Source organism: Salvelinus namaycush, chromosome 36 (assembly GCF_016432855.1).
Source record: "Salvelinus namaycush isolate Seneca chromosome 36, SaNama_1.0, whole genome shotgun sequence".
NCBI lineage: Eukaryota > Metazoa > Chordata > Actinopteri > Salmoniformes > Salmonidae > Salvelinus > Salvelinus namaycush.
Genome location: NC_052342.1, coordinates 19,491,011 through 19,503,373, shown reverse-complemented (window position 1 = coordinate 19,503,373; position 12,363 = coordinate 19,491,011). Strand labels below are relative to the sequence as shown.

Genomic DNA, 12,363 nt, shown 5'->3' with positions numbered 1-12,363 from the left:
ACCATGGATGAGCTCAGTGAACAGGTTAGTCAGTCGGCCCACCATGGATGAGCTCAGTGAACAGGTTAGTCAGTCGGCCCACCATGGATGAGCTCAGTGAACAGGTTAGTCAGTCGGCCCACCATGGATGAGCTCAGTGAACAGGTTAGTCAGTCGGCCCACCATGGATGAGCTCAGTGAACAGGTTAGTCAGTCGGCCCACCATGGATGAGCTCAGTGAACAGGTTAGCCAGTCGGCCCACCATGGATGAGCTCAATGAACAGGTTAGTCAGTCGGCCCACCATGGATGAGCTCAGTGAACAGGTTAGCCAGTCGGCCCACCATGGATGAGCTCAGTGAACAGGTTAGTCAGTCATCCCATCATGGATGAGCTCAGTGAACAGGTTAGTCAGTCATCCCATCATGGATGAGCTCGGTGAACAGGTTAGCCAGTCAGTCATCCCATCATGGATGAGCTCAGTGAACAGGTTAGTCAGTCATCCCATCATGGATGAGCTCGGTGAACAGGTTAGTCAGTCGGCCCACCATGGATGAGCTCAGTGAACAGGTTAGCCAGTCAGTCGGCCCACCATGGATGAGCTCAGTGAACAGGTTAGCCAGTCAGTCGGCCCACCATGGATGAGCTCAGTGAACAGGTTAGCCAGTCAGTCGGCCCACCATGGATGAGCTCAGTGAACAGGTTAGCCAGTCGGCCCACCATGGATGAGCTCAGTGAACAGGTTAGCCAGTCGGCCCACCATGGATGAGCTCAGTGAACAGGTTAGTCAGTCGGCCCACCATGGATGAGCTCAGTGAACAGGTTAGTCAGTCGGCCCACCATGGATGAGCTCAGTGAACAGGTTAGTCAGTCGGCCCATCATGGATGAGCTCAGTGAACAGGTTAGTCAGTCGGCCCACCATGGATGAGCTCAGTGAACAGGTTAGCTAGTCAGTCGGCCCACCATGGATGAGCTCGGTGAACAGGTTAGCTAGTCAGTCGGCCCACCATGGATGAGCTCGGTGAACAGGTTAGCCAGTCAGTCAGCCCACCATGGATGAGCTCAGTGAACAGGTTAGTCAGTCGGCCCACCATGGATGAGCTCGGTGAACAGGTTAGCTAGTCAGTCGGCCCACCATGGATGAGCTCGGTGAACAGGTTAGCTAGTCAGTCGGCCCATCATGGATGAGATCAGTGAACAGGTTAGTCAGTCAGCCCACCATGGATGAGCTCAGTGAACAGGTTAGCCAGTCAGTCGGCCCATCATGAATGAGCTCTGTGAACAGGTTAGCTAGTCAGTCAGCCCACCATGGATGAGCTCAGTGAACAGGTTAGCCAGTCAGTCGGCCCACCATGGATGAGCTCAGTGAACAGGTTAGTCAGTCGGCCCATCATGGATGAGCTCAGTGAACAGGTTAGTCAGTCGGCCCACCATGGATGAGCTCAGTGAACAGGTTAGCCAGTCGGCCCACCATGGATGAGCTCAGTGAACAGGTTAGCCAGTCGGCCCATCATGGATGAGCTCAGTGAACAGGTTAGTCAGTCGGCCCACCATGGATGAGCTCAGTGAACAGGTTAGCCAGTCGGCCCACCATGGATGAGCTCAGTGAACAGGTTAGTCAGTCGGCCCACCATGGATGAGCTCAGTGAACAGGTTAGCCAGTCGGCCCACCATGGATGAGCTCAGTGAACAGGTTAGTCAGTCGGCCCACCATGGATGAGCTCAGTGAACAGGTTAGCTAGTCAGTCGGCCCACCATGGATGAGCTCGGTGAACAGGTTAGCTAGTCAGTCGGCCCACCATGGATGAGCTCGGTGAACAGGTTAGCCAGTCAGTCAGCCCACCATGGATGAGCTCAGTGAACAGGTTAGTCAGTCGGCCCACCATGGATGAGCTCGGTGAACAGGTTAGCTAGTCAGTCGGCCCATCATGGATGAGCTCAGTGAACAGGTTAGTCAGTCAGCCCACCATGGATGAGCTCAGTGAACAGGTTAGCCAGTCAGTCGGCCCATCATGAATGAGCTCTGTGAACAGGTTAGCTAGTCAGTCAGCCCACCATGGATGAGCTCAGTGAACAGGTTAGCCAGTCAGTCGGCCCACCATGGATGAGCTCAGTGAACAGGTTAGCCAGTCAGTCGGCCCACCATGGATGAGCTCAGTGAACAGGTTAGTCAGTCGGCCCATCATGGATGAGCTCAGTGAACAGGTTAGTCAGTCGGCCCACCATGGATGAGCTCAGTGAACAGGTTAGCCAGTCGGCCCACCATGGATGAGCTCAGTGAACAGGTTAGCCAGTCGGCCCATCATGGATGAGCTCAGTGAACAGGTTAGTCAGTCGGCCCACCATGGATGAGCTCAGTGAACAGGTTAGCCAGTCGGCCCACCATGGATGAGCTCAGTGAACAGGTTAGTCAGTCGGCCCATCATGGATGAGCTCAGTGAACAGGTTAGTCAGTCGGCCCACCATGGATGAGCTCAGTGAACAGGTTAGCCAGTCGGCCCACCATGGATGAGCTCAGTGAACAGGTTAGCCAGTCGGCCCATCATGGATGAGCTCAGTGAACAGGTTAGTCAGTCGGCTCACCATGGATGAGCGCAGTGAACAGGTTAGTCAGTCGGCCCACCATGGATGAGCTCAGTGAACAAGTTAGCCAGTCAGTCGGCCCACCATGGATGAGCTCAGTGAACAGGTTAGCCAGTCAGTCGGCCCACCATGGATGAGCTCAGTGAACAGGTTAGCCAGTCAGTCGGCCCACCATGGATGAGCTCAGTGAACAGGTTAGTCAGTCGGCCCACCATGGATGAGCTCAGTGAACAGGTTAGTCAGTCGGCCCACCATGGATGAGCTCAGTGAACAGGTTAGCCAGTCAGTCGGCCCACCATGGATGAGCTCAGTGAACAGGTTAGTCAGTCATCCCATCATGGATGAGCTCAGTGAACAGGTTAGTCAGTCGGCCCACCATGGATGAGCTCAGTGAACAGGTTAGCCAGTCAGTCGGCCCACCATGGATGAGCTCAGTGAACAGGTTAGCCAGTCAGTCGGCCCACCATGGATGAGCTCAGTGAACAGGTTAGTCAGTCGGCCCACCATGGATGAGCTCAGTGAACAGGTTAGTCAGTCGGCCCACCATGGATGAGCTCAGTGAACAGGTTAGTCAGTCGGCCCATCATGGATGAGCTCAGTGAACAGGTTAGTCAGTCATCCCATCATGGATGAGCTCAGTGAACAGGTTAGTCAGTCAGCCCATCATGGATGAGCTCAGTGAACAGGTTAGCCAGTCAGTCGGCCCACCATGGATGAGCTCAGTGAACAGGTTAGTCAGTCGGCCCACCATGGATGAGCTCAGTGAACAGGTTAGCTAGTCAGTCAGCCCACCATGGATGAGCTCAGTGAACAGGTTAGTCAGTCGGCCCACCATGGATGAGCTCAGTGAACAGGTTAGTCAGTCGGCCCATCATGGATGAGCTCAGTGAACAGGTTAGTCAGTCGGCCCACCATGGATGAGCTCAGTGAACAGGTTAGTCAGTCGGCCCACCATGGATGAGCTCAGTGAACAGGTTAGTCAGTCGGCCCACCATGGATGAGCTCAGTGAACAGGTTAGTCAGTCGGCCCACCATGGATGAGCTCAGTGAACAGGTTAGTCAGTCGGCCCACCATGGATGAGCTCAGTGAACAGGTTAGTCAGTCGGCCCACCATGGATGAGCTCAGTGAACAGGTTAGCCAGTCAGTCGGCCCACCATGGATGAGCTCAGTGAACAGGTTAGCCAGTCAGTCGGCCCATCATGGATGAGCTCAGTGAACAGGTTAGTCAGTCGGCCCACCATGGATGAGCTCAGTGAACAGGTTAGTCAGTCGGCCCACCATGGATGAGCTCAGTGAACAGGTTAGTCAGTCGGCCCACCATGGATGAGCTCAGTGAACAGGTTAGTCAGTCGGCCCACCATGGATGAGCTCAGTGAACAGGTTAGCCAGTCAGTCGGCCCACCATGGATGAGCTCAGTGAACAGGTTAGCCAGTCGGCCCACCATGGATGAGCTCAGTGAACAGGTTAGCCAGTCAGTCGGCCCACCATGGATGAGCTCAGTGAACAGGTTAGCCAGTCGGCCCACCATGGATGAGCTCAGTGAACAGGTTAGTCAGTCAGCCCACCATGGATGAGCTCAGTGAACAGGTTAGTCAGTCGGCCCACCATGGATGAGCTCAGTGAACAGGTTAGTCAGTCAGTCAGCCCACCATGGATGAGCTCGGTGAACAGGTTAGCTAGTCAGTCGGCCCACCATGGATGAGCTCAGTGAACAGGTTAGCCAGTCAGTCGGCCCACCATGGATGAGCTCAGTGAACAGGTTAGCCAGTCATCCCACCATGGATGAGCTCAGTGAACAGGTTAGTCAGTCAGCCCACCATGGATGAGCTCAGTGAACAGGTTAGTCAGTCGGCCCACCATGGATGAGCTCAGTGAACAGGTTAGTCAGTCGGCCCACCATGGATGAGCTCAGTGAACAGGTTAGCCAGTCGGCCCACCATGGATGAGCTCAGTGAACAGGTTAGTCAGTCGGCCCACCATGGATGAGCTCAGTGAACAGGTTAGTCAGTCGGCCCACCATGGATGAGCTCAGTGAACAGGTTAGTCAGTCGGCCCATCATGGATGAGCTCAGTGAACAGGTTAGCTAGTCAGTCGGCCCACCATGGATGAGCTCAGTGAACAGGTTAGCTAGTCAGTCGGCCCACCATGGATGAGCTCAGTGAACAGGTTAGTCAGTCATCCCATCATGGATGAGCTCAGTGAACAGGTTAGCCAGTCAGTCGGCCCACCATGGATGAGCTCAGTGAACAGGTTAGCCAGTCAGTCGGCCCACCATGGATGAGCTCAGTGAACAGGTTAGTCAGTCGGCCCACCATGGATGAGCTCAGTGAACAGGTTAGTCAGTCGGCCCACCATGGATGAGCTCAGTGAACAGGTTAGTCAGTCGGCCCACCATGGATGAGCTCAGTGAACAGGTTAGCCAGTTGCTCATATAGAGCAGGGGTCTTCAACTTTTTGAACAGGAACCCCCTCCCTGGCATATCGGCGACCCAGGAACGCCCCCCCCCCCCCCCCCCACCCCCCCCCCCCCTGGCAAACTAGTGACCCAGGGACCATCATACTTTAGCAAAAAAATGACATTTCATGTCTCATCAGGTGAATGATAATGGCAAGGAGAAGTAATCAACATTTTTAAATGAATAGTTTTGGTAGATTGTTTTTCATTATTTTCACCTGCCCACATTATTATTTACATTTTAGTCATTTAGCATTTTAGTCATTTAGCGGACGCTCATATCCAGAGGGACATTTTTATATTATTTCCCCGTGGGAATCGTACCCACATGCCTGGCGTTGCAAGCGCCATGCACTACCAACTGAGCCACACGGGATCTAATTGGACAAGGAAGTGTAAACTCTTAACATAGCCTATTAGCTAAAAAGGTAGCTCCAAACACATTTTTGCTAAGAGCAACTGTTTAGCTGACCAAGAAGGATAGTGATGGAGTGCTGCATCAGATGACCTGACCTCAACCCAATTGAGATGGTTTGGGATGAGTTGGACCGCAGAGGCCAGGAAAGGCAGCCAACAAGTGCTCAGCATATGTGGGAACTCCTTCAAGACTGTTGCAAAAGCATTCCTCATGAAGCTGGTTGAGCGAATGCCAAGTGTTCAAAGCTGTCAAGGCAAAGTGTGGCTACTTTGAAGAATCTAAAATCTGTTTTGATTTAACACTTTTTTTTGTTCTCTACATTATTCCATATGTGTTATTTCCTAGTTTTGATGTCGTCACTATTATTCTACAATGTGGAAAATAAAGAAAAACCCTTGAATGAGTAGGTGTGTCCAACATTTTGACTGGTACTGTGTGTCCTAGGTGGATGGTGTTAGGGTTAAACTGTGTTATATGTGTCCTAGGTGGATGGTGTTAGGGTTAAACTGTGTTATATGTGTCCTAGGTGGATGGTGTTAGGGTTAAACTGTGTTATATGTGTCCTAGGTGGATGCTGCTCTCGGGGCAGAGGAGATGGTAGAGACTCTAACTGAGAGGAATCTGGACCTGGAGGAGAAAGTCAGAGAGCTGAGAGAGACAGTCACTGACCTGGTGAGTTCAATCAACAATACCCCTGTCAACCCTGTTACCATAATGTCAACTTTGATATCCATGTCAATTCCGTTACTTTGTATGCTTTGAGTAGTCAGTGATTTGTTGAGTCAACTCTGTTAGTATGTTTTGAAAAACCAACTCTGTGTCAACTGTTTGCCCTTCATGTGGGTCCACGACATTGGCAAGGAGACTGTTTTAGAGACGGAGAGACACCGTTTGTGTTTGAACCCTATCTGTGCATGACTTTATATCTAAACCCCTGTCCACTCATCACTACACAACTATAGCTGCTCTGACCCTTAACCCGTCAACCCTGACCTCTCCCCTCCAGGAAGCGATCAACGAGATGAATGACGAGCTTCAGGAGAACAGCCGAGAGACAGAGATGGAGCTGAGGGAGCAGTTGGACCTGAACGGGGCCAGGGTGAGAGAGGCCCAGAAGAGAGTGGAGGCTGCTCAGGAGACTGTAGCAGACTATCAGCAGACCATCAACAAGTACCGCCAGCTCACTGCCAGCCTGCAGGTATGTACCGCCAGCTCACTGCCAGCCTGTAGGTATGTACCGCCAGCTCACTGCCAGCCTGCAGGTATGTACCGCCAGCTCACTGCCAGCCTGTAGGTATGTACCGCCAGCTCACTGCCAGCCTGCAGGTATGTACCGCCAGCTCACTGCCAGCCTGTAGGTATGTACCGCCAGCTCACTGCCAGCCTGCAGGTATGTGCCGCCAACCTGCAGGTATGGTTGGAAATCACAACTTCAGAGGAGTGTCAAAGAACATGCAATCAAAAGAATGACACTGAAAAACACTAACAAGCATGTTTAGTAGTTAAAACAATGAAAAGGTGAACTTGTTTGTCACACTTTGGAGTTAAGAACTTCCTGAACACATTCCTTTTCAGCAAAATGGGTAAGTTGTTAGGTGACAGTGGTTTCTTTTGGTTGTTTGTATCTAAAGTGTGTGTGTGTGTGTGTGTGTGTCTAGGATGCCAACAAGGAACTGACCAGTGCTCAGAATGCCAACGCAGAGCAGGTCCAGCAGCCACCAGCTGAGCTGTTTGACTTCAAGATCAAGTTTGCTGAGACCAAGGCCTACGCCAAGGTAAGGAACACAGAGCAGCAGGTTCTGGTGAAGACCCAGCTTGGGGTCCAACTGTCCCATTCAACACTTTGGGAGCATCATACCAGTCTGCGGATGTGCTTTTTGTTCCCAGAGAAACATGCATTGCATTTTAGTGTTAAATGTACAGGTGTGTGCTGTTATTGCAGATAAATAATGTGTGTCCTGTGTGTGTGTGTGTGTGTGTGTCTCCAGGCCATAGAGATGGAGCTGAGGAAGATGGAGGTGGGCCAGGCCAACAGACAGGTGTCTCTCCTCACATCCTTCATGCCCGACTCCTTCCTGCGTCACGGAGGAGACCACGACTGTATCCTGGTGCTGCTGCTCATACCAAGACTCATCTGCAAGGTACAGGGAGAGAGGGGAACAGTAACAGGTTCAACATTTGACGAGGAGTGTGTCTGCTTGTTTTTCAAGATGCCAAATGTATGTTCCCCCCTCCCTCTAGGCTGAGTTGATCAGTAAGCAGGCCCAGGAGAAGTTTGATCTGAACGGTAACCCCGTGGAGAGGACTGGGGTGAAGATGAGAGGACCACCTGGAGAACAGCTCAGCTTCGCCTCAGGACTGGTCTACTCTCTCACCCTGCTGCAGGCCACGCTGCACAAATACCAACAGTAAGGCCAAGTGTGTCTGTCTCTCTCTGCCACTACCTGATAGGAAGGAAAACCATGAAGGAGTTATCTTTTAGATTCTGTATCACTTTCTGTCTTAATTAGGAAGAGTAAGTGTACTGTAAATCTGACATACCCTATGTTACTTTCGAAAGATAGTACCAGCTCATTCGACAGTCTGCTTTCTCTCGTCTGTGGCTGTTGTCAGAGTAGTGTCATTTACTTCATCCATCAAATATTCTCTCCCCCTAGAGCTCTGAACTGCTGCAGTGTGCAGGTGTATACGCAGATGGGGACTCTCTACTCAGAGATGAGTGTCCATGAGCGTTCCCTAGACTTCTTCATTGACCTGCTGCACAAAGACCAGCTGGATGAGACTGTACACGTGGAGCCTCTCACCAAGGCCATCAAGTACTACCAGGCTAGTACCACGCACGGATTCACACACACACTCTTCATATGCACTCGATGGCACACCTGACGGAGAGACGAAAACACTTGACCACACGCTATACTCTCGACAGTGCCGACTCTGTCAACTCAACACTGATGAAACACATTATCAAGCCTCATCAATTTTGTTAAGAATAAATAAAACTCCAGATTGTGTGAGGCCTTGATTGACGTACCGATCTGTTTTATGTTGCAGCAACTATACAGCATCCACCTAGCTGAGCAGACTGAAGACTGCACCGTGCAGCTGGCTGATCACATCAAGGTAAAACTGTCTTGTACTGAAGAAAGTAAACCTCTCTAGGCCCTGTTAAGGTCTTTCCTTTCCTCCCTTCCTTGAGGTAATCAAGATTTCTAACAGGCCCCTAGTCTTTTCTAAGTTCAGTAACAAACATGGTCTAACTAAACTCAATTTGACGTTTTGATCTCTGACCTCTAGGTCATTCAGAGTGTGTTGGATTGTATGGGGGCTGAGGGCCTTCCTACACTACTGACTGTCGCTCTCGCCCTCTGTGTGTGTCGCTCTCGCCCTCTGTGTGTGTCGCTCTCGCCCTCTGTGTGTGTCGCTCTCGCCCTCTGTGTGTGTCGCTCTCGCCCTCTGTGTGTGTCGCTCTCGCCCTCTGTGTGTGTCGCTCTCGCCCTCTGTGTGTGTCGCTCTCGCCCTCTGTGTGTGTCGCTCTCGCCCTCTGTGTGTGTCGCTCTCTCGCCCTCTGTGTGTGTCGCTCTCTCGCCCTCTGTGTGTGTCGCTCTCTCGCCCTCTGTGTGTGTCGCTCTCTCGCCCTCTGTGTGTGTCGCTCTCTCGCCCTCTGTGTGTGTCGCTCTCTCGCCCTCTGTGTGTGTCGCTCTCTCGCCCTCTGTGTGTGTCGCTCTCGCCCTCTGTGTGTGTCGCTCTCTCGTTCTGTGTGTCGTTCTCTCTCTCTCTGTGTCTCTATCTGTGTTTGTCCGTGTGTAGTTCATCCAGAGTGCGTTGGACTGTATCGGTGCTGAGGTGGTGCGTCTCAGGGCTTTCCTTCAGCCGGGACAGGAGGGGCTGGCTCTGAACATCCTTCTGAAGGACCTGGACACCACGTGCAGGTCTGATATAACTATATTTAATAATATTATTTCCATGTACGGTACCGGTCAAAAGTTTAGAAAATAGTAAAAATAAAGAACAACCCTTGAATGAGTAGTTGTGTCTAAACATTTGACTGGTACTGTATAAATCAAATCAAATCAAATCAAATTTTATTAGTCACATACACATGGTTAGCAGATGTTAATGCGAGTGTAGCGAAATGCTTGTGCTTCTAGTTCCGACAATGCAGTAATAACCAACAAGTAATCTAACCTAACAATTCCACAACTACTACCTTACACACACACACAAGTGTAAAGGGATAAAGAATATGTACATAAAGATATATGAATGAGTGGTGGTACAGAACGGCATGGCAGATGCAGTAGATGGTATAGAGTACGGTATATACATATGAGATGAGTACTGTAGGGTATGTAAACATAAAGTGGCATAGTTTAAAGTGGCTAGTGGTACATGTATTACATAAAGATGGCAAGATGCAGTAGATGATATAGAGTACAGTATATACATATGAGATGGGTAATGTAGGGTATGTAAACATTATATTAAGTGGCATTGTTTAAAGTGGCTAGTGGTACATTTTTACATAATTTCCATCAATTCCCATTTTTAAAGTGGCTGGAGTTGAGTCAGTATGTTGGCAGCGGCCGCTAAATGTTAGTGGTGGCTGTTTAACAGTCTGATGGCCTTGAGATAGAAGCTGTTTTTCAGTCTCTCGGTCCCTGCTTTGATGCACCTGTACTGACCTCGCCTTCTGGATGATAGCGGGGTGAACAGGCAGTGGCTTGGGTGGTTGTTGTCCTTGATGATCTTTATGGCCTTCCTGTGACATCGGGTGGTGTAGGTGTCCTGGAGGGCAGGTAGTTTGCCCCCGGTGATGCGTTCTGCAGACCTCACTACCCTCTGGAGAGCCTTACGGTTGTGGGCGGAGCAGTTGCCGTACCAGGCGGTGATACAGCCCGACAGGATGCTCTCGATTGTGCATCTGTAGAAGTTTGTGAGTGCTTTTGGTGACAAGCCGAATTTCTTCAGCCTCCTGAGGTTGAAGAGGCGCTGCTGCGCCTTCTTCACAACGCTGTCTGTGTGGGTGGACCAATTCAGTTTGTCCGTGATGTGTACACCGAGGAACTTAAAACTTTCCACCTTCTCCACTACTGACCCGTCGATGTGGATAGGGGGGTGCTCCCTCTGCTGTTTCCTGAAGTCCACAATCATCTCCTTTGTTTTGTTGACGTTGAGTGTGAGGTTATTTTCCTGACACCACACTCCGAGGGCCCTCACCTCCTCCCTGTAGGCCGTCTCGTCGTTGTTGGTAATCAAGCCTACCACTGTAGTGTCATCCGCAAACTTGATGATTGAGTTGGAGGCGTGCATGGCCACGCAGTCGTGGGTGAACAGGGAGTACAGGAGAGGGCTCAGAACGCACCCTTGTATATATATGTATTCGCAGACCCCTGGATGAATACCCCTGATATAGAGGTTTCTTCCAACCTAGGAAGTTTACCATGCTTGTGTTACTGCTTATGTTTAGGAGGCAACCGCTCCACAGGTGACATGGCTATATGTGTATTCTTCTGTTCTATAAATCAGACTTTTAAGACCTTTGCGACGTATGCGTTTGTAAAAAGTAACATACAATGTTAATTGTTTTGAAATTTGAAAATCATTACTGTATGTCGAATAAATTAGTGTGTGTTTATTTAACAATCAAGGCTATGTAAATATTTTCACTGTGTGTTTATTTCACACACAGTAAATATTTTCAAAGGAAATAAATGATAAAAAGATATACAGTACCAGTCACCAGTTTAGACACATCTACTCATTCAAGGGTTGTTCTTTATTTTTAATATTTTCTACATTGTAGAATAATAGTGAAGACAAACTAAGAAAGAACACATATGGAATCATGTAGTAACCAAAAAAGTTGTTAAAATATATTTTGATTTGAGATTCTTCAAAGTAGCCTTGATGACAGCTTTGCACACTTGCCATTCTCTCAACCAGCTTCCCACATATGCTGAGCACTTGTTGGCTGCTTTTCCTTCACTCTGCGGTCCAACTCATCCCAAACCATCTCAATTGGGTTGAGGTCGGGTGATTGTAGAGGCCAGGTCGTCTGATGCAGCACTCCATCACTCTCCTTCTTGGTCAAATTGCCCTTAGACAGCCTGGAGGTGTGTTGGGTCATTGTCCTGTTGAAAAAGAAATGATAGCCCCACTAAGCACAAACCAGATGGGGTGGCATATACAGTTGAAGTCGGAAGTTTACATACAGTGGGGAGAACAAGTATTTGATACACTGCCAATTTTGCAGGTTTTCCTACTTACAAAGCATGTAGAGGTCTGTAATTTTTATCATAGGTACACTTCAACTGTGAGAGACGGAATCTAAAACAAAAATCCAGAAAATCACATTGTATGATTTTTAAGTAATTAATTTGCATTTTATTGCATGACATAAGTATTTGATCACCTACCAACCAGTAAGAATTCCGGCTCTCACAGACCTGTTCGTTTTTCTTTAAGAAGCCCTCCTGTTCTCCACTCATTACCTGTATTAACTGCACCTGTTTGAACTCGTTACCTGTATAAAAGACACCTGTCCACACACTCAATCAAACAGACTCCAACCTCTCCACAATGGCCAAGACAAGAGAGCTGTGTAAGGACATCAGGGATAAAATTGTAGACCTGCACAAGGCTGGGATGGGCTACAGGACAATAGGCAAGCAGCTTGGTGAGAAGGCAGCAACTGTTGGCGCAATTATTAGAAAATGGAAGAAGTTCAGGATGACGGTCAATCACCCTCGGTCTGGGGCTCCATGCAAGAACTCACCTCGTGGGGCATCAATGATCATGAGGAAGTTGAGGGATCAGCCCAGAACTACACGGCAGGACCTGGTCAATGACCTGAAGAGAGCTGGGACCACCGTTTCAAAGAAAACCATTAGTAACACACTACGCCGTCATGGATTAAAATCC

At 49.6% G+C, this 12,363-nt stretch overlaps 1 protein-coding gene across 3 annotated transcripts in view; it reads left to right on the top strand.

Annotated features, from left to right (window-relative positions):
* The window catches only part of LOC120030356 (dynactin subunit 1-like), a 41,817-nt gene that overhangs the window by 14,116 nt on the left and 15,338 nt on the right, over nucleotides 1–12,363 (top strand). For all 3 annotated transcript variants that reach the window (XM_038975737.1, XM_038975738.1, XM_038975735.1), the window contains 8 exons: nucleotides 6,007–6,111; nucleotides 6,446–6,637; nucleotides 7,098–7,214; nucleotides 7,428–7,580; nucleotides 7,681–7,847; nucleotides 8,097–8,265; nucleotides 8,494–8,562; nucleotides 9,250–9,371. In XM_038975737.1, the coding sequence (XP_038831665.1) occupies nucleotides 6,007–6,111; nucleotides 6,446–6,637; nucleotides 7,098–7,214; nucleotides 7,428–7,580; nucleotides 7,681–7,847; nucleotides 8,097–8,265; nucleotides 8,494–8,562; nucleotides 9,250–9,371 (1,094 nt within the window). The remainder of the gene's footprint in view (nucleotides 1–6,006; nucleotides 6,112–6,445; nucleotides 6,638–7,097; nucleotides 7,215–7,427; nucleotides 7,581–7,680; nucleotides 7,848–8,096; nucleotides 8,266–8,493; nucleotides 8,563–9,249; nucleotides 9,372–12,363) is intronic.